The sequence below is a fragment of the Lathyrus oleraceus genome, chromosome 7, assembly GCF_024323335.1.
Source record: "Lathyrus oleraceus cultivar Zhongwan6 chromosome 7, CAAS_Psat_ZW6_1.0, whole genome shotgun sequence".
NCBI lineage: Eukaryota > Viridiplantae > Streptophyta > Magnoliopsida > Fabales > Fabaceae > Lathyrus > Lathyrus oleraceus.
In genome coordinates, this window is record NC_066585.1 from 303,123,230 (window position 1) to 303,146,017 (window position 22,788).

The 22,788-nt window shown below is 37.1% G+C and overlaps 1 protein-coding gene across 3 annotated transcripts; it reads left to right on the top strand.

Annotated features, from left to right (window-relative positions):
- Positions 1-11,084: 11,084 nt before the first annotated feature.
- On the top strand, positions 11,085-20,347 carry LOC127100723 (protein HIRA). 3 transcript variants are annotated; one of them, XM_051037987.1, is made up of 11 exons: positions 11,085-11,201; positions 11,548-11,719; positions 12,712-12,987; positions 14,250-14,501; positions 14,640-15,040; positions 15,151-16,153; positions 16,566-16,776; positions 17,774-18,014; positions 18,538-18,660; positions 18,953-19,067; positions 19,742-20,347. In XM_051037987.1, exons 2-11 carry the CDS (start codon positions 11,612-11,614, stop codon positions 20,066-20,068), a joined length of 3,057 nt encoding a protein of 1,018 aa, XP_050893944.1. In that variant the 5' UTR covers positions 11,085-11,201; positions 11,548-11,611; the 3' UTR covers positions 20,069-20,347. The 3 variants fall into 3 exon arrangements, with proteins under 3 accessions (XP_050893944.1, XP_050893943.1, XP_050893945.1); XM_051037986.1 differs by lacking the exon at positions 11,085-11,201 and having other exon boundaries at positions 11,242-11,719; XM_051037988.1 differs by lacking the exons at positions 11,085-11,201; positions 11,548-11,719 and having other exon boundaries at positions 12,772-12,987; positions 14,247-14,501.
- The last annotated feature ends 2,441 nt before the right edge of the window (positions 20,348-22,788 follow it).

Here is a 22,788-nt window from a genome sequence, read left to right on the forward strand (position 1 = left end):
TGAACCTAGGGATGTGCATCCACCTGGGGCAGTGTCTTCCTCACAGAAATATGAGAAATCAGAGAAGACTGAATGGATAAAGACTCGGAATGACACGTTGAGCCCAGCTGAAGGAAAGGGATGACAGTTACCTGGCATGGGGCAGTTGTACCCAGTGAACGAAGCATGTTGTTAACCAAGAAGTATGACCTCGCGCGTACCTCGTGGAAGAATTGGTTGAAAAGGATCCTTCCTCCTCAAGACGATTGTGGGGCAAATGGACAAACAGTTATGAATGTCCATTCGTGGTCAAGAGGGTCCCATCTGACAGAACCTTGTTGTTTATGACCACAGATGACGACGATTTTCCATTCCCTGTGAATGCGGACGCAGTTAGAAAATACTTCGTGAAAGAAACCCGCTGGACAAAAAAAAAAGGAATAAAGAGTCCAGGCAAAAAAGGGGCATCCCGGCGAACCAAGAAAAAGAGAAAGGTTCGGGCAAAAGTTAGGGATAAAAATAAAAGAAAAGAACTGTACACCCGGCAAGTTGAAAACCCGCAAGGGCGACTTGGGCAAAAAAGGGTATCCCGGTGGACTGAAACCCGAAAGGGCGGTCCAGGCAAAAGAGGGAATGAAACGAACAACTGCGTCCAGCATGATCGTTTGTGCTCATGATGACTTGGATAATCTCCGACAGAAACCGATTGGAAGCATCTCGTTCAGAAGACAGAAAGTGTGGAAAGTCTTGAAGACATATGAGGTGTAACCGAGCTGGAACCCGATGAGATCACGGTTCCACATTGCCAATAGGATAGAATTTTTCCTTTGTGCGTAATCACCTCTTTCCAGGGTTTGCTTCTTGTGTGTTGCTCAATTCTGAGCCATCTTTCGTTTCAGTCAATAAAGTGTGTGTTCAGTCAAATAGTTTTGTTTTTGTTTTCATTACCGCTTTGATTACGAAAACATCCATTCGTTTTGATAAGAATATTTGCATTTTAAAACATAGAGATCCCTTCGATGCATGCTTATGAGGTTGAAATCTGGAAATATTACTCGGAAGTTTGAGTGACCTAAGTGTTGAAATACCAGAACACCTAGGGCATACCTGGGGCACGCTTTTATTTAACGATCTACCCTGGCAGAGCCTGATCAGGGGCAATGGATAGTTGAACGGTGAAAAGACGGTGAAGGATTACGACAACGATCCTGGAAAGTTAATCAAGAAGACTCTTCAAAGTCTGATGATTGGAAAGTATGTATGAATCCCAAGAGTTCAACCTCCTTGAAGTACGGACGAGTTGGGAATACAAGATGATGGAGCAGAAAAGTCCAGGAGAGTCTGGGAGTTCTTAAAAGTGGAAAATCGACACTGTGGGTAAAGGATGGATACCAGAGTTCGACGAGCCAACCGACATCTCTGTCAAACAAGTTGTATCTCCCCAGTGGGTTGGAAGAGTGGTCTCCCCGACAGATCCGAGATCGGTGTCTCCTTAGTAAGCCTGAAGGTTGTTTTGTCCCTGGTGGGAGTATCAGGGGCAGAAGGTTTCCCAGGGTGGAAGACATTTTCCCCAGCTCGAGCCAGTATTGAAGCTATCAGAGTTATTTCCCCTGCAGAGATGTCTGTGGACAGTGCTTTATTTCCCCAGCAGATCTAAAGATTGCTTATCCCCAGCAGGGTTGTGGAAATTCATCTCCAGTATGATATGACGTGTTATCATCCCCAACATAGTTGTTACTCTCCCCACTAGGATCGTTCTCCTCAGTAGAGTGGTGTGGTTTTTCCTCAGCAAGTTCCCCGAGTGGAGCGGGTCTCATGAAATACATCTCCAGCAGTGATTCTCCTACATATGGATTGGTTGGGTCGTCCCTAGTGGGGTAGCATTTATTTCTCCAGCAGAGTTCATCCTACCAGTGGATTGGACGAGTTTCCGTAGCAGACCGATATCGGCATCCCCAGCTGAGTTGATTCTACCTATGGATCGCGTGGGTTATCCCTAGCGGAGTAACAGACATTCTCCAAAGCAGGTTTTATCCTATCTGAAGAGTGGTTGAGTCTTCTTCCCAGTGAAGTCGCTTTACCATTCCCCAAGAGGAGTCTCCCCACAAAGTCAGAGTATCTGATCTTTTTGGCTCCCTAGCCAGGGTTCATTTGCATTTTGCATGTAGTGATCATTGCATCTTCAAAAATCGCGTAGCATTTCCATTCCTAAATGGAGCATTACGCCATAGAAAAATTCAAACATATGCATTCATGTGTTCGAAACCCCATCAAACCGTATTCCCTGCAGAGACGGATTTTTGTTCAACCTGTACAACGCATTTGCTACAGTTGCTCCCGACAACAATTGGTGTTGATAATCCCCATAGAGGTTTATTTCCTCATCCGTTGGTGAAAGGAAATCCTGCTTCTCCCCAGTGAGACCCCCCTGCAAGTGTTCAGCCTTGCCCGGTCATCTTGTGGATGTCAGTACCCTGTCAGCACCCGTGTGTGTTGTTTCCTTGGTGTCGGTAAACACCATCTTTCGGTGATTCCCAGTCGTGCGTAAGTGTCTGGTTTTTCTTTGATGTCTGTAAGCATCATCTTTCGATGTTCGTAACATCGTTATCCCTTCCCTAGTGAAGATTACTCCTCTCCGTTGGTGTCGATAAACGTTGAGTTTTTCCCGATCATCCGTTGATGATTTGGTTGTGTTCATTATCTCCATTACTCCTCTCCGTTGGTGTCGATAAACGTCGAGTTTTTCCTAGTCATCCGGTGATGTCTAGTTGTACCCTCCCCATGTGGACTTACCTCTCCGTTGGTTTCGATAAACGACGAGTTTTTCCCATTCGTCCGTTGACGTCTGGTTGTGTTTCTCTTATTCCCATTCATCAGTAAATGTCTGGTCGATCTTTTTGGTGTCTGTAAACATCATTTTTTCGATGTCTGTAAACGTCGAGTTTTCCCATTCATCAGTAAATGTCTGGTCGATCTCTTTTGGTGTCTGTAAACATCATCTTTCGATGTCCGTAAACGTCGAGTATTCCCATTCATCTGTAAATGTCTGGTCGATCTTTTTGGTGTCTGTAAACATCATCTTTCGATGTCTGTAAACGTCGAGTTTTCTCCCATTCATCCGTCGATGTCTGGTTGAGTCCTCCCATTCATCTGTAAATGTCTGGTCGATCTTTTTGGTGTCTGTAAACATCATCTTTCGATGTCCGTAAACGTCGAGTATTCCCATTCATCTGTAAATGTCTGGTCGATCTTTTTGGTGTCTGTAAACATCATCTTTCGATGTCTGTAAACGTCGAGTTTTCTCCCATTCATCCGTCGATGTCTGGTTGAGTCCTCCCATTCATCTGTAAATGTCTGGTCGATCTTTTTGGTGTCTGTAAACATCATCTTTCGATGTCCGTAAACGTCGAGTATTCCCATTCATCTGTAAATGTCTGGTCGATCTTTTTGGTGTCTGTAAACATCATCTTCCGATGTCTGTAAACGTCGAGTTTTCTCCCATTCATCCGTTGATGTCTGGCCGAGTCCTCCCAGTTATTCATTAACGTCTGGTTACCTCTCCGTTGGTTTCGATAAACGTCGAGTTTTTCCCATTTCGTCCGTTGACGTATGGTTGTATCCCTTCCAGTTATTCAATAACGTCTGGTCACCTCTCCGTTGGTCTCGGTAAACGTCGAGTTTTTCCTAGTTGTCCGTTGGCATCTAGTTGTGATTTCTTTTCCCATTCATCGTCGTTGCGATGTCTGGATGTGGCCGTACCCTTTGAAAACAAAACCAAAAAAAATATATACCCAGTAATAAAAATCAAATCCCAGTGGACGTTTCCATTGGTGGATCCCTATTGTGCAAATTCTACGGTTCTTGGTATTCAATCCCTGGTTACCCTGAAAGTCTGACAGCCGCTGCTATCATCCATTCGGGTTCCCAGCTGATTGAATAGGGGCAGCTGTAGCACCTCAAATTTGCACCTATCATTGTACATACCATCTCATATTAGGTCATAGCATATCATGATCCATTGCATAGCATTGCATTGTCCCATTTGCCTCAAGTGCAAGCCAATCAAGAAATTAGGTCAAACTGATCAGGAGATCAGTCAGTCAAGCAAGCAAGCACAATTCTCATTGAGCCAAGGCCCTAGGGTTGGTCCAACATGTTCACATGACTTGGGGATCCATTTGAAGTGATTAGGTCAAAGATTGGAGGCTCAGAGGTCATCAGTCAATGCACAGTCAATCAGAAACCCTAAAAGTCAACTGTTGGTCAACTGTCCATTTAATCAGTGATTTGATGATGGAAATTGGTTTGAGAGAGCTCAGTCATGTCCAAATAGGCCTCATATATCATGTCAAACACCATCATGGAAGAATTTGAAGCCAGATCAGAAATTTCCAAAAATGGAAACTGGACCTGTAACTGAAACTTACCAAAAATGGAAAGTCTTGATCCTCAAAATTACATCATGATACAAGCTTCAAATGAATTTTTGCCCAACATGAAAGTTGAAGATCTTGTTCTCCCATTTCCAAAAAGTCCAAGAACTCTCAATTCCCATGTATGGTTGGCAAGTTATGATCAAATCATTTTCACAAAATCTTGGACTTCAAAAGGCCATATCTCTCAAACCATTTGGCCAATTTTGGTGGGGTTTTTTCCTACAAGTCACATTTGATCCCCTTTTTCCAAAAATGTAACTTTCATGTGCCAAAACCTTATGAATCAAAATGGCATTTTTTGACTTGTTCCATTTAAATTCAAGTTTGACTCAAGTTTGACTTTTTGAATTAAAAGTTTTCAGCACATTTGGCCAATTGGGAAGTGTTTGGAATGTCATTTGAAATGTGTTTGCAAGCCCATTCCCATGAAGTATATGTATCCATGCCTAACTTGCTTGAAAATTGGAAGAAAAGTACACTTTCACCATATCTATCCCACCATTTCATTGAACCATGCCTTGTACTATGAAAACAGAAAATTAAAACATCATTTGCTGTCATTTTGAAACTTCAGTGGCAGCCTAAAACCAACAGAAAAAAAAGGCCATTCCTTGCTTGCTTGAAATTGGGAAGAAAGTACAAATGCAACCACCACATCCCACATATCCATGGACCATGCTTTGTACCTCTCAACAGCAGATTTTATGCATCATGTTCTGTCAAATGAAGCCAAGACAAGCCACCTTGGACAGCAGACAAACCTTGGTTCTCTCATTTGCTCAAAAACTCATTCTGAGCATTTTTTCCAAAAGGCTGTCAAAACTCAAAAGAGACAAAGCATTGCCTTACCACAAACAACAACAAGACAACATGTTTTTCATCATTTTTCTGTCATCTTGAAACACAAGGAGCAGCCATAACCAGCAGAAAAAAAACCATTGTGCTCTCATATTCTAAAAAGCTTCATTTGTGTGCATTTCTCAAAAATCTGTCCAAACCTCCAAATAACCTAACCTTGCCTTTGTTGATTCATCATCAAAACAACATCATGAGCACATTTCCATCATCCTAAACCATCTGTAGCAGCATCTAGCAGGACTGGTTTTTGCAAAGCATCATCCATGACAGTCCAAATTTTAAGCCATTGCAAGTTGTTTTGAACCAAGCTTTCTTCACCAATCATCATTTGGAGGGCTGTGCTTCATCTGTTTCGAATCAACAACATCAAAAAACCTCTAAATCCCAACTGTTCTACAAAATAGGTGAGTTTTCGACCTCAACCTTTTCTAAAATCATGATGTACATCTTATAGATCTTTTCACCATGAACACGCCGAGCTTTGAATCGAGGAAAACGGTTAGGAATTGAGAGAGAAATTTGATTTCTAAATTTGATATTCATTTACTCTTTTACATAATTTGTCCATTGTAGCATGAGTTGAGATTATTGGAATTTGATTTATGCTTGAGCATGTTTAGATAAGCATCTTAGTGTTTTGGATTTTCGGTTTTGGTAAAAAAAAATTGCATTACTGGAATTTATGTGGATGCTGGACGTTTTCGCTGTAACATGATCCTGGAATTTGTTTCCTGTAGCATGCCGTTTAATTGGTAGGGTCTAATGCATATTGATGTGCATGTTTGCTTTTAGGAATTAGCGTTTGTATATATGCCTTGCCTTGTTTCCAAATAAATGCCAAAAGGCCTGGGGCAAGGGGGATTCGAACCCCAAACCTTTGCCTCAAAGCTTCAAATACCAAGTGTTTTACCACTGGGGCGCAATGCCAATTCAGTTATTTAAACGCCTTCTATAAAATATATATTAAAAAGGAGCGCTGCCATTGGTCCAAGTGAATTGCCATGCCCTAATTAAACCATTAAATCATGTATTTTTTTTCAATTTTTATTTCGCTTTGTGACACCAACTTACAAAAATCATTGCGCCTCCAATTTTAGTCCAAAAATCATGGGAATTTTTGCATTGTCTTCCTAATGACCTCTAGTATTTTATCATATTTTTTCCAGATTTTTTTGATCAATGGTTTTTAAATGGTGCTAGGGTTTGTGACATGTGACCAATTTTTGTACACTTTGCCAAAACATTTGTGAAATGGTGATACTTTATCCAATGGCTCCTAAATTTTTTGTGCTTAAACTAGACACACTCATGGTGATTTTGGTGTAGAGTTTGTGAATTTATCATTTGTGGTTTGAGAGTTATGATTTTTTGAATTAGGGTGTGACAATTTGTGTCACACCATTGATGTCCAACTTCATGATTTTCATTACCATGCTTCTTGACCTCCAATTGATCTGATTTTTTGCATGAACCTACTCTTGTATGTCTAGTTTACATGTGAATTTGCTTGGAATTATTTGTGGCATTTCCTAATTGTTTGAGATTTTCTCCCCTGTCTAGTCAAATGTTGACTTTGTGTGACACATGTTCCCATTTCATTTGTGAAATTCTCATACTTTATTGGATGGACATGAAATTTTACATGAGATAACTAGACATCCTCATCTTTGCCATGGTTTTAGTCCCATTCATTTATCATACACCATATCTGACTTATGATTTTTCTAAGTTGATGCATGTTTGGTTGACTTCTTTGAGCATGTTCAAAATTGCTTTGACTTTCTGATTTTCATTGACTGCCTTCCACTTGTCCAAATGAGATGAAATTTGACATGCTTACCATGCTGTGGGTTGTGATTGGTCATGATTTATTTGATGATTTTTGAAAATGTTTAAGATTGGTTTTGATGCAAGTCTTGCTGTTGACTTCTATGAGCTTCTAAATGCCATGTTTTGACCTAATTTGCTCATGAAATGATGATGATGATTGATGTGAATGTGAAACCAATTGGGTTTGTTTCTTAAATGTTTGAACTTGGTTTTGATTGGGCATTGCTTGCTGTTTTGACTTTTTCATTCCTTTTTGACCCTAGGCCTGTCCTAGTGGTCCTGTTACTCACCTTTGAGCTTATGTTTTCAGGTTGACCAACAAATGACCAATGAGACCAACTCTTTTTGATTGAGCTTGCTTAAATATCATTGTCTAACTTGTTTGTTTTGTAGGTGGCTTGGCTCACATGCCTTGAGCCTTGTGCCTTGCACATTCACTTGCTTGTGTTGACTGGTTGACATCTGTTTCACTTTGATTTAACTTTGATTTGTATACTGATCTGTTTGACCATTTCAGGTACCTTTAGTTGCTTAGTTCTTTGAACTTGCTTGGCTTTGCTTGTATAAGCAATTTGCATTGAGGTACGCTTCTAACTTCATGTAGTCTGGAAGACCTGGCCTGTTACTTGGCCAGGCAACTGTCTGAAGTCCTCCTTAAGAGGCAATGTTTGTGTATGTTTAATTTTGTCCTTGCATAGAGTCAAAGTCCTCCTAAGTGAAGAGGCAATTGGCAGAACCCAAGGGATATGCAACCTATCCCCTGCTATTCAGTGTGTCTTCTGTTTTGCTCACACCACTGTGTTGATGCATTACAGATAAAAACCCAAGATCTTGTGCAATTGCACAGTTGAGTCAGTTTCAAATGTGTAGAAGGGTTCCCACTTTCTGAACCCACACATTCTTGTCTTAAGCTCTCCCAGGCCAGGGATAAGAGCTGTGAAGTCTTATCTTCACTCACCTTTCATCTGCTTCACCTTAGCCCCTCAATGGCAAGGTTAAGAGCACATTCACCCAGTTCCAGAGGTTTGTTTGTTGAGGTTGATATGACCCCTCGACTAAAACCTAGCCTTGTTTGAGCCCCTTACTTGTGTATAGTGTGTGCTATCTGTGCTTGTATGTTTGTTTGACTTGCTTCCTGTGCAAGTTAGGATTGTTTGACTTGCTTCCTGTGCAAGTTAGGATTGTTTGGCTTACTTCCTGTGCAAGTTAGGTGTGTGTGTGGCTTGCTTCCTGTGCAAGTCATGTTTAGGATAGGCTTGCTTCCTGTGCAAGTTAGCTAGAAACCTTAACTTAGGGTTGATTTTGCATGATAACATCTAGGCTCGAGTCGTAGTCTCCCTAGTTGTGTCTCCCTTTGTTATCTGGTTAGGCTAGTCCTTCGTCCCTCTGTAGGGGAACTACATCGCCCTGATCTTCATACCAGATGAAGTATGTAGGCAGGAGATTGAGCTGATCTCTCCGGGCGCCCTTTTTCTTTTTTGTGTGTGTTTGACAGTTATAGGCTGAGTCCCCGACTCCCTATTAACTTGTTGTGCTGTTGTGTGCTTGGAAGCTGATGTAAGTCCATCGAGTGGCATTTGGGTTCCAGTGTGCGTGTGTTTGGTTCGGATGCTGATGTAAGTCCAGTGATTGGCATTCGGGCTCCACGTTCGCCTGTGTCTTTGTTTTGTCTTGTTGTGTGCTTGGAAGCTGATGTAAGTCCATCGAGTGGCATTTGGGTTCCAGTGTGCGTGTGTTTGGTTCGGATGCTGATGTAAGTCCAGTGATTGGCGTTCAGGCTCCACGTTTGCCTCTTTGTGTGTGTTTTGGTTCGGATGCTGATGTAAGCCCAGTGATTGGCAGTCAGGCTCCACGTTTGCCTTTGCCTGTGTTTGTTTGTGTGCGTGTCAGCCGAGCTACGAATGCTCTGATTCTCCTTCGTCCAAGGAGATACGTATGCATAGGATGCGACATCCTAGCGAGCATGTGTCGTTTCCCAGTCCGAACTACTTCGACTCTGATGTCTATGCCTGATAGACTAAGTAGGCCCAGGATGCGGTATCCTGCCGAGTCAGTTTCAGTCAGTTTCTTTTGTCTCTGTTCAGCCAGTGTGTGTGTGTGTGAGCAGTGTTTAGCAACCACTTTCCTTTCTATTGTGCGTGGATCCCGTCGAGTACGACGGATGCGTAGGGGTGCTAATACCTTCCCTTCGCATAACCGACTCCCGAACCCATTCTCTTTGGTCGCGAGACCATGTTCTTTCCAGGTTTACTCTGAGCGTTTCCTTTCCCTCTTTTGGGATAAATAACGCACGGTGGCGGCTCTGTTGTTCTTGTTTTCCCGCCGGTTTTTCGCGTGATGCGACAATTAGAGATTTCAACTTTTTGACAACTCACACTTAGAGGGAAGGAAATCATTGTGCAGATAAGTTACGTAACTTAGGTTATTTAGTTTATAATTTTACGTGGTGGTCTAGTATACACAGTGATGTAGCGCTTGATTTCAATAGAAACAATCTTGGTATTTCTAATTTTAGAATTAGATAAGTTTGAGGTTTCAACTTTATGTCCCCCTCATTTTTATACCTATTCTTCCTTTTAATTTTATCGGACTATTGCCCTCTTTCAATAAAAAAAATGGTATTTTTGTATTTTAGATAACTTATGTATAAGAGAAAAAATTATCCTAAGATTTAACGAAGGACATAAATGTGAATAATTTAAGGGTGTTTGTGTTTCATGAACTCCACTAAATCAAATAATATTAACGTTCAGTTTAGTTTTCAATAATCACTTCATTAAATAAACAATTAATCGCTAAAGCAATTTAGTTTAGTATTGATAAATCCGTTTTATATTTTGAATACTCTTAGAATTAATTTTTTAGATTTTTTTATCTAATAAATAAACTAAAAATTTAATGTTTTTTATCTTATGGAGAAAAATATTTTGATTTTTTTTCAGGAAAAATAGTATTTTTTTTCTTAATTAAAAAAAAACTATATTTTTTATTTTCTGGAATTTTTTATTTATTATTTCCAATAATTCTTTTTACTCTCAGAATTTTTTTATTTTCAAGATTTTTTCTTAAATTTTTAGATTTAAAAAAAATTTCAATTTTTTTTAAGAAATATTTTTAAATAATATTTTTTAAATTAATTAGTTAAACTATTTAAAATAAATTTTTATTTTAATTTAATAAATTGAATTATTTATAATACACGGTTCAATTTATTAATAATTTGAATAATTCAAATTTTAATTTAATTTAGTGCAATTCAGTTTAAATATATGATCCACTTGATCATATTTTTGCACATTCTTAGAATATTTTTCCGTTCCTCTTTTCTAATCTACTTTAAAATCAAACACAATTTAAAATCAAACAAAATATCAATAAAATTGTGTTATCCAATTCTATATTTTTCACTATTTTCTCCTTTTGCCTTGCTCCATATCTAGACAGCTCTTAGGCATGCAATAAGGGTGAACTCTTAACACTATATTATTTATTTTGTCTTATTTGTTCTATTGATAAAAGAAATACATGCATAATTTTAAACCAATTTTACTTTACAATATTCTATTCATTTATAATATATATAATTAATAAATTTCAAAATATAATATAAATCTAACATTTCCATATAAAAGAGAAAATAAATAATCATAAATAAGATTTTCTTTTTGCATTAATTATAATTTTAAAGTATTAGATTTATTTCATATTTTTTTTAAAAATATTTTTATATTGATTTTAAAGTATTAGATTTATTTCAAATTTGCAAACACATCTACAAATATTTATTATGATTCTCAAATATGATTTTAGATAATTTAATTTATTTGCAAACACTATTTTTATAATTTCAATACATTAAAGATAATGATAACACCTCACACCTTTAAAAAATCAAGAAGATTTTTTTCCTTTTAAAAATATTAATTTTGACCATTATTAGTTATATTATATATTATCATTTCTCCAGTGAAAAAATAAAATATTTAATCAAATAATTGAAACATTTAAATTAAAATCAAATCAATTGAAACCATTTTCTTATGTCTTGCAGTTCTAAGAGACACTTCTGATTGTACTTGTAGAAGCTAAAAGTCACTGGTAAGTTACTCCATTTTTCACAATCACTTCCACCTCCATTTTTTCTTAACTAGACTATTTTTTCTTCTTCTTTCTCTTATGTTTTCACTTTTAGCTTTTTTTTTGAGATTTTACCGTTAAGAGGAAGTTAACCCCTCTATTTTCGTTAACATCGTCATGATTTTGTAGGGATTTTGCTTATTAGCCCTAAAACTTGCTTCTTTGTCCTTTTCACTTTTAATTTCCTTTTCTCAGAAAATACCTAAATCATTTTTTTTAAAACTGATCAATATAATTGCTTGATTTTTTTGGTTTTTGATGATTCTGATTTTCATAATGCTTTTTGGGGACTGATCCCTTTTCTTAGGTTTTTAACTGAGTGAAAATTGAGTGACGCTGTTTTTGGTTGGAAACGAATTTTTTTTTGGAGGATGATTGCTGAGAAACCTCTCTGGGTTAGGCATGAGGGGATGCAGATTTTCTCCATTGATGTTCAACCATGTGGGCTTAGGTTTGCTACTGGTGGTGGTGACCACAAGGTATGACCGTTTTTTTTTCATCCTTGTTGTTTTGTTTGGAGTTTCAATTTAGTGAAGAATTTGAATTTTGGTTGTGTCATAATCATTCTTGTGTGTAATGAAACTTCTTTGTTGTGTTTAATTTGTTCATGTTAATGGGATAGTTTTGTGCCATTTTGTTTGTATTGTTGCTTATGAAGCACCACACGAGCACCACACACAACATTGACGTGACACAAACTAGGTACGCAGTATTGACACTCGTAATAATATGTGAAAATGCTATAATTGAATGTAACAATATATATCAGTGTTGTGTCAACCACGGCATGTCCGTGCTACATAGATTGGAAAAAAAGTTTCGGTCTGATGTTTGATGCTTTGTTAGTTAGGTGAGAGGGGATTGAGAGTTGGGACTGATAGATATTGTTAAGAATGTGTGATTGGGCCTAATTCAACCCTACAAAACCGGTTGGTAGAGTGAGGACTGCCCCCACTTATAAACACATGTTCAAGCCATATATTTTCCGATTTGGGACTATTAACACACCCCCTCACGCCCAGGACTGGACATCTGGAGCGTGAAAATAAATGGTGGGTGGCCCGATAATGGAAACCATAGCTCTGATACCATGTTAAGTATGTGTGATTGGGCCTAACTCAACCCTACAAAACCGGTTGGTAGAGTGAGGACTGCCCCCACTTATAAACACATGTTCAAGCCATATATTGTCCGATTTGGGACTCTTAACACACCCCCTCACGCCCAGGACTGGACATCTGGAGCGTGGAAATAAATGGTGGGTGGCCCGATAATGGAAACCATAGCTCTGATACCATGTTAAGAATGTGTGATTGGGCCTAACTCAACCCTACAAAACCGGATGGTAGAGTGAGGACTGCCCCCACTTATAAACACATGTTCAAGCCATATATTGTCCGATTTGGGACTCTTAACAGATATGATATTGATATTTCGAATTATTGTCTTCTCAACTATATGTTTTATTCAGGTTCGGATATGGAATATGAAGTGTGTTTCGAATGACAAAACAAAAGTTGAGTCTTCTCAGAAGCTTCTTGCAACCCTGCGGGATCATTTTGGGTCTGTCAACTGTGTAAGGTGGGCTAAGCATGGAAGGTATGTTGCGTCTGGTTCGGATGATCAGGTCATATTAATTCATGAGAGGAAGCCTGGCTCGGGTACAACAGAATTTGGAAGTGGAGAGCCACCGGATATTGAAAACTGGAAAGTTGCAATGACATTGAGAGGGCACACTGCTGATGTGGTAATTAATTCAATTGCTTTCACAATTTCAACCTCTTGTCCTTTCTAAATGTCTTTCTTGTTCCAGTTAACATACATATTTTCTTTGAAAGTAAGAGCATATTTGGATGAAGGATAAAGGAGGAGTTTTTTTCATTAAGTAATTATGGAAGATATAAAATGTACAAAAATAATTAAGTGTGATAAAAAAAGTTATATCATCATATATCATGTTATTTTTTAATTTTTAATAAATCTCAAGTATATACCAAAATATAGACATAACCCTCAAAAACCCTCAATCCCCAAAATGCCCTAATAAACCATATGTTCCATAATTAAATTAGTCTTGTTAAATAGCCGATGTAGCGCCGCTATACCACTATTACATATATGGATTTGGAGCAACCGCGACGAAAGCCGATACAGTATTGCTGACTTTTTCCATATCGGGGATAGCGGATAGTTGAAATTATTGTTTTTTATGCCTCTTCCCTACTAATAACATTAAAAATATCACGAGAGCTGCAATAACATTTTTAAAAACATTAAAAAATAAAAGAATGCTGAGCTGGTGATGAGATGGGGTCTTATATAACCCCTTAACCCCAGCCATACCACTATTACATATCTGGATTTGGAACAACTGTGATGAAAGCCGATACGTTATTGCTGACTATTTGCATATTGGGGATAGCGGATAGTCGAAATTATTGTTTTTTATGCTTTTTCCCTACTAATAACATTAAAAATATCATGAGAGCTGCAATGACATATTTTTAAAAACATTAAAAAATAAAACAATGCTGAGTTGGTGATGAGTTGGGGTCTTATATAACCCCTTAACCCCACAACCTATGTAACCTATTATCCCCAATTCAATTTCTTTTTTCACTTTTTATCTCTTTGTTTTCTATTGTTTTCTTTCATCATTCCTCAGTTTTTTTCCAAAATATTTCCTTTCTATTATATTCCCCTTCCCCTGTTTAATTTAACTTCTGTTTATGTAGATTTTATTTGTGTACAACATACTTTATTTTATTATATAATTGTTAATTTCAACTGCATTGCGGCTTATTCTACTTGCCCGCTACGCCATCTGCTATTTCTTATACCGTATTTTTTCCGTTCCACTATTTTCCGCGATCCGTTGTTAATAACACATTAAATAGTCATCCATCGCTTTTTGTTTTAACTTTTAACCATCATCTTGAGTATTTGAATAATTTCCCATTTTTTATTGGCATCCTTAACTTGAGATCTGCTTGTTCATGTGTAAAGTAGGTGGATCTTAATTGGTCTCCTGATGATTCGACATTAGCTAGTGGGAGTTTGGACAACACTATTCATATATGGAATATGCGTAATGGCATTTGCACTACTGTTCTAAGGGGCCACTCTAGCCTGGTTAAGGGTGTTGCTTGGGATCCTATTGGATCTTTTATAGCAAGTCAATCTGACGATAAGACTGTCATTATCTGGAAAACTAGTGATTGGAGTCTTGCTCATAGGACAGATGGTCACTGGGCCAAATCAGTAAGTTTCTTACTCTGAAGTCTAATAACACTAGCACAGAAACTTCACATTGAAGGCGTGTTTACATTTAATTATTCCGCTTTCTCAAATTATTACCGATATAATTTCTATTTCCTAATTGAGCTGTGCCCCTTTCAGCTTGGATCAACCTTCTTCAGGCGACTTGGATGGTCTCCTTGTGGTCATTTTATCACCACTACTCATGGTTTCCAAAAGCCAAGGCATTCTGCCCCTGTGCTTGAGAGAGGGGAATGGTCTGCAACATTTGACTTCTTAGGACACAATGCTCCAATTATTGTGGTCAAGTTCAACCATTCAATGTTCAAAAAGTATTTGTCTAATGCTGAGGAAGTGAAACCTATGCGTGTTGGGTGGTCCAATGGTGCTAACAAGACTGGTGGAAGCAAAGAGCCACAGCCATACAATGTTATTGCCATTGGAAGTCAGGATCGAACTATAACCGTATGGACTACTTCAAGTCCTCGTCCTCTTTTTGTCGCCAAGCATTTTTTTACTCAAAGTGTTGTTGATTTATCCTGGTATGCTCTTCATCTATGGTTGCATTATGATACAGATCTAGTTTGAATGTTTTTTTGCTAATTAGTTTGAATTTTTTATTTTAATGCTTATTTATTTTGTCTTGAAACAGGAGCCCTGATGGATATTCACTTTTTGCCTGTTCCTTGGATGGATCTGTTGCCGCATTTCATTTTGATGCAAAAGAACTAGGCCAGAGACTCAGTGATGCAGAGCTAGATGAGTTGAAAAGAAGTCGCTATGGTGATGTGAGAGGTCGTCAAGCAAACTTAGCAGAGTCTCCAGCCCAGTTATTGCTAGAAGCAGCTTCTACCAAGCATACACCAAGCAAAAAAGTGGTTTCGAATCAGCAAAACCAAACAATTGCAAAAGCATATGTTGATACACGCGTGGGTGCAAAGAATGTGGAGCCTCAAGTTGATCATAATAAGAAGAGTGGAGGTCCTGTTGGTGATGCGTTAAACAAAATTACAACAACTGCACGGATTTCTAGCCCTGTCAAGCAAAGGGAATATAGACGTCCTGATGGAAGGAAAAGAATTATTCCAGAAGCAGTTGGAGTGCCTGTTCAGCAGGAAAATATTTCTGGTGCAGTTCAATCTCAAGCACCTGATTTCCCTCTTGTGTCCTCTAATCACCAAAGGGTTACCAATGGAGTCGTATCTATTGATGATGGTGTAAGAGCAACTACCTTGGGTGGAGCGCTTGGGAGGAATTCAGATATAAAAGAACGTTCAGGAGTTACTGCTAGGGCTACGATTTCTGACAGCTTGGTGATAGAGAAGGTTCCGGCTTCTTCTGGAAGAGATGGAGTCATTGATGTTGAGCAGTTGGGAAGTTCGACGACTACTGGTTCTCATGCCACTCTTTCCATTAGGATATTTGACAAGAAAGGTGGGGAGGATACTTTACCTATCTGTTTGGAAGCACGACCTAGAGAACATGCTGTGAATGACACCGTAGGGGATGGAAATGCATCCATGATGAGAGAAACAGAAATTGCTTGCACAAGGGGAACTCAAATACTTTGGTCTGATAGGATATCAGGAAAAGTCACAGTTTTAGCTGGAAATGCAAATTTTGTGGCGGTTGGTTGTGAGGATGGATGTCTCCAGGTAAAAAGTCTTTGTATATATATGGTTTGCTTTTCAGTTTTCACTGCTTTTATTTCTGTAAACATTTTTGATATGGTATCTCACATCCTTTATTCTGGACTCCATTTTTTACCAATAACACTTTTATATACTGAATCTTTATTCTGGACTCCTTTTATTACGAAAAATACTTTTATATACTGAATCATCTCTCACTTTCAAAACACACACTCAGGAGTTTCAATTTTAAGACATGCTTTTGTACTCCATTGATAAATGACTAATGTATATATGACAAATGACTAACGTATGATGTGTGATGTGGGACTCAATTTTTTGTCACTTGTAAAACTATGGCACAATATTCATGCATGGCTATGCTTTTAGAACTTACACTATGTAATGTATTTGACTTCTTTATGTTGCTGAGAAGATTTACACGAAGTGTGGGAGACGAGCAATGCCTACCATGATGATGGGATCTGCAGCAATATTCATAGACTGTGATGAAAGTTGGAAATTGTTGCTGGTGACAAGAAAAGGGTCCCTTTATTTATGGGATTTGTTCAACCGAACCTGTCTCCTTCAAGATTCGCTGGCTTCTCTTGTTGCTTCAAGTCCTAACCCAGCTGCTAAAGATACCGGTACCATATCTTATCTACATACGTTTGATAGAATAACCACTTGGATTTTACTATTTTCTTGAGCTTATGTTGAGAAGTCCCACATTGGATGAAATATGGTATGGAAATGACTTTATAAGTGGAGGCATCTCTCACCTTACAAGCCGGATTTGTAATGGTTGAGCAAGACCCAATCCAAACTCTAACATGGTATCAAAGTCTATCTAAGATTTGTTGGGTCACCCGTTATTGGGTCATTTAACTCTTGCTCCAGATGTCCAATCCTACATCAGAGGGGTGCTTTGAGAAAGTCCCATATTGGATTTGACGTGACATGAAAGTGACTTTATAAGTGGAGGCATCCCTTCACCTTACAAGCCGGTTTTGTGAGGGATGAGTTAGGCTCAACCCAACACCTATGAAGCATGTACTTTGACACGAACACGACCTAGATACCCCGACATCGATAATGTCAAAAACATAGGACACCGATACCGTTATGATAATATTTGACCATCATTTATCCATCTACTATTAAAAGAGTTAAAAATATTCTAATCAAATTTAATGTCTTAAATCCTTCATTTATCAACATTGCTTCATACAACTTAAACCCTTTTAGATGTGTTTGAGATTTGTCCAAAATATGTATAAGGTGTGTTGAAGCAAAGAAAAATCATTTTTTTTGAAACACTTGTCTGAAATGTATGACACGTGTCGTATGAGTGTCATACGCATGCCGGAAATCGATTCAAAGAGTGTCAATGCATAGAAAAACCATTTTTTTGGGATACTTGTCTGAGTTTTCCGACATCTGTTATACGGCGTCATACAACCGTCTGACACGAATGCGTGTGAGACACTGCAACATGCCTAATCCTACGCAACATGAATAATCCTAGGGTGTCCGATCCGTGTGCTTCATAGTCCAACTGGTTTTGTTTATTTGACGAGTTTTCACATGTTTGGGTTCCATGACCCTCTATTTTTTTTTTATTATTTTAATTTTTCATTCCAGGCACTATCAAAGTTATATCGGCAAAGCTATCAAAATCTGGTTCTCCTCTTGTTGTTTTGGCCACTCGTCATGCTTTCGTATTCGACATGAGTTTCAAGTGTTGGTTAAGGGTTGCTGATGACTGTTTCCCTGCATCAAATTTTGCCAGCTCTTGGAGTTTGGGCTCCATTCGAAGTGGTGAATTGGCTGCTTTGCAGGTTGATGTAAAAAAATATTTGGCCCGGAAGCCAGGTTGGACTAGGTGTGTATTTATCCGTCTCTATGTTTCATTCAGCCTTTAGTTAAGATGGGTCATGTATTCGATAGTGTATGAAGTCTATTTTAGGGTATATTGAAGGTGGGAAGGATATTAGTTATTCTTATCCTGTAACTTTTTCACAGTTGCTTCAGCTTCATTGTTAGATATGTTGTTCATTAATGTTTCTAAAGATTCAGTTATTTATGGAAGCACACAATATATCTGTTTGTATTTTAAAATAAAAAGGACATGTCAAAACATAAGTGAGTCTTAAAATATGTAAAGTTATTCTTTCTGTGTTCTATTTCTCTATTGCAAGTTGCATGTTTTAAGTACCTTAGGTTCATCATACAAATTACGGGAGATAAAGGGATATATTAACCAAAATATTCTAGGGAGATGGGTGCAATGAATGAATTTTTTTGGGTGTAGTTTGTTAATCTCACAAATCATTTTATTCTTTTAGACTTGATAATGGTAGGGTTGATGTCTGAAGCTTTCTAAACCTGAACACTTTTTGATGTAGAATGACTGATGACGGAGTGCAAACACGTGCTCATTTGGAAGCTCAGCTGGCTTCTTCTTTGGCTTTGGGATCCCCCAATGAATATCGCCAATGCCTATTGTCGTATGTACGCTTTCTTGCAAGGTATTATTTCCTTGGCCTTTTTTTTTCTTTTCTTTTTCTTTTATGAGTATTAAATTATTTAAATGTCATGATAACATCTTATGAGAGGGATGGTGCTCAACTCCTTGTCATTAATCTTCAAGAATTTATTTATCAAGAAGGGTACATTTGTTCAAACTCTAAGTATTGTAGTTAAGCTAGATATAAATATAGTTGTATATATTTATTTTGTAACTATTGAATCACATTCATTGGTCTGTATGATTTTGGACTATTAGCAAGCTAAACAAAGGTTATAATGAAATAATTGCAGAGAAGCGGATGAATCTCGATTACGAGAAGTCTGTGAGACTTTCCTTGGACCTCCAACAGGCATGGCTGAAGGAGCATCATCGGATAAGAATTTGGCATGGGATCCTGTTGTGCTTGTAAGACTATTTTTTTTATCCATATGCATAATTAATTCATACCGTATTTTCTGCTTAAAATAAGTCAACCTAAGAATGGTGGAGTTGCACAGCATTAGAGCAAAACTTTTTCCTGCATAAGTTGTGGATTGCAGCTGAAATGGTTTATGAATATACATTGTAGCAATGTAGAAAGATCCATTGGCTGATTATTTAGATGATCAATAATTGATATTTTGTCTCAAAAGATTGACAACAAATGTCAACAATAATTTAGATTGTCAATGAACATCTAAATGTAATTAACCACGGTTATTAACCATCCAAATTGTGTTAAAAATATACACTATCCATTAACCATAAAATCTGTGTTCAAATATACATTATTTTAGGCATTCAAATATACATTATATCCATTAATCATGTTCAATAGATGGTTAGTTACATGATATCTATTAATTGCATAATTTATGTTCAAATATACACTTAAAAATTGTGGTTAATGATGTTTAAAATTGTTAGTTATGTTCAATTGATGATTTGTTATGTTAATTTTTTTAACATAAAATAATTTTTTTATTGGTAATGTATCTTACAATTCGTAGTACCGTGATTCGGAAAATAACGATTTGATGACAAACCATTGACATGCTGAGCTCATCAACTGATCAAGTTTCCTATTTGGATGTTTACAGGGAATGAGGAAACACAAGCTCCTTATCGAAGACATTCTTCCAGCCATGGCATCAAATAGGAAAGTCCAGAGACTGCTGAATGAATTCATGGATCTCGTATCCGAATACAAAATTGCTGATACTAATCATGATCAAAGAAATCCAATTTTACTCAAGACATCTTCGCCTATCACCAACCTAATAGACAGCGGTCCATTACCGACATATGTAAAGGATACTCCCGAGGATGCAATATACAGCAAGGACAACAATGCTCGGGTGGTAAAGAGTCGCACAAATGAAGCAAGTGAACATGATCAAATTGTTCAAGATACACCAGATCAGTAACGAGGTTACTGACTTCTGCTTAATTATTTTGGAGTTTGTTATTCTTATATAGGATTTACCAACTTGGGGTGTTGTTAAAAGTATCATGGATGAACAATGAATCTCTACTTTAACATTTGTATTCTGTTACATATATTATTATGCTTTAGAAATTTTACCAATAGAGAGCAGTGATAAGCTTTCTATGGATTGTCAAAGTCTTGTAGCTCAACTTTCAAGTAATAGGCTACACGTCTAAGGTAGCAAAAGTTTATATAGTGGCTGAATTTATGTTGTTCACATCATGGGTGTCTTTCAAGTAATAATCATTTTCAAGCTATTTTTTAAGAACATCCATATCACAGTAACTAGAGAGGAAATGTAAGGACAAGTGATGATGAGATAATTTAATTTTCCAACCAATCTCCTATATTATTTTCCATGAATCATATAGAGGCTCTCACCGATCATATAGATGGTGATAACACAAACTAATATCACTAGGAAATGAATTATGTGTAGGAAAAATGCCTTTACAAAGAGCAATGATACATATGTTACATGACCATATTAGATGATGGAGATGACATCAAAGGAAAGCCTATAATGACTTTAGGGACATGAACATGTGTATGAACGAACATATACAACGGAAAGCAAGTGACAATGATATGTTTGTAGTGATCATGATTCATGAAGTTGAGCAAAGCTCTACATTAGGGTTTTAAAAAATTCTCGAAGATGTTCAAGATTAATTGCTTGAAGGGGTTTAAGAGTCAAATGGATCATCGACTCAAGTGATGAAACAAACTTAAAAAAGGCGATATCAACTGATATATTGGTAGAATTGAATACACGAGGAGCCGATAGGTGAAGAGGGGAATATGAAGAAAACATGGATCAAATAAGAAATATTGTCATCAAAGACAACATCCTTTAAAAGTTTCGTGGTTAAAATGAGATGTCATTTTTTGTGTGCAGCTACCTTATCAGCATGACATGATGTTTGGTAAAGAAATAATAAAATTTTAAAATGATGCAATACTATTGACAAAATTGAACTAACATCTGTTTCTCGTTAGAAACAACCACATACAAATACAAAAGGGAAAAAATATCAATAAATATAACAATGTACTTGGACTTAAAAGTGACATAGTTTGAAAATAATCCAGAACATTAGAGTAGCTAAAGAAAAAAAGAAGACGACAAAATCTATTTATTGTCTCGGGTGAAAAAGAAATTACAATTTTGTTTTCTTAACTCACATATTTTTGGAAAACAAATTAATTATTAGTGTCCGCGGTAAAGGTGGTAGAATCAATATTCCGATTACTCTATGTTGAAGAGTTTGAGAAACATTGAAAATGTTAATGAGCCAAATGTCTATTGTTCGAAGAGACATCGATACCACGTATTTATTCAAAATTTAAAGGTATTAAGGATACAAGTTCTTTCTCTTAAAACCTAACATTCCTCTATTTCTAGTCTATTTGAGACTTTAATCACTTACACTTCAAATCCAACAATCCCCTCCACAAATGTGAGTCATCCACATCACTAACCTTGATTCACACCAAGATTTACTCACGCTTTTCCACCGAACATAACCAAAGCTCTGAAACCACTTGTTGTAGAATCTGGGAAGCATCCGAAGTGTTATTGGGCTAAATGTCCATGGTTCGAAGAGATTTCAACACCATATATTCAGCAAAAACCTTAAGATATTAGGGGTATGAGTCATTTATGTTATAAACTCAATATTTTTTTCCATTTTTAGTTGATGCGAGACTTTAACCACTCAAACTTGAAATTCAACACTCTATAACCACATAAGAAACTATTCATATCTTTTTGAAAAACCCCGAAGACAAGGCATGTCCTTTAAAATGAGGTGTATTATGCAACTTCCAACAAGAATCAACAATATTTCCGAGATATAAGCGAAACAACATAGATTGGGAGTAGGAGAGACAATTAACTAATCTAAATATTTTGTTGGCACCTGAAGAAGGATATCTAAGACAATATCCATATTTATAATCTACGAAGCTCCGACACGGTTAATAGATGGCGCTTTGTGCATCAGACACGTGTCTGACACAGATACGCGGACGAACCGTTTCAGACATGTTTTTGAAATGTCCAACGAAAAATTGAAATGCAATAGACACAGATACGACACATTATTTTAAATATCGGACACAATCCAACTAATTTTTTTTCAAAATTGAAAAAAAAACAAAGATTTTTACCTTTCATATTCCACTTCTCCACAACATGATTAATATTCCTTGTTTGTTCATCTTCTCTATTTGTTTTTATCTTCGCAGAACACCCCTGCTTCTGTCTTCACAAGACTTTTTCACCTTTTTTGTTTATTTTTCATCTTTTATTGTAACTTTTTTTCTCCTAATGTTTCTATATTTAGTACTTTTATTTTTCCATCTTTATTGAGCACTCCCCAATATCATAAAGAGGAAACTAAAATATGGAATGTCGTTGAAGATGAATTTGAATCATTAGATGATAATGAATTTTTTGAAGTTGTTGACCTGGCTTTGGATGAGCTAGGTCTCAAAGTGAGGTGACTATGATATAAGTTATATCATTTTGTTTTAGATAATTTTCCTTAATTGAAAATACTAAGTTTGTTTTGGTGGATTTATGTCCTTTTTTTGTTGGTTGAAAGTACTAAATTTAAATAAGGATTAAATATATGCGTTGTCCTCCTAAATATC

Bases quoted from the DNA above. Each gene is read 5' to 3' on its own strand.
- LOC127100723 (XM_051037987.1), top strand. From the start codon at position 11,612: ATGATTGCTGAGAAACCTCTCTGGGTTAGGCATGAGGGGATGCAGATT. The intron at 18,015-18,537 runs GTGTGTATTTAT...TTTTTGATGTAG, and splicing joins CGGAAGCCAGGTTGGACTAG to AATGACTGATGACGGAGTGC. The intron at 18,661-18,952 runs GTATTATTTCCT...AAATAATTGCAG, and splicing joins TATGTACGCTTTCTTGCAAG to AGAAGCGGATGAATCTCGAT.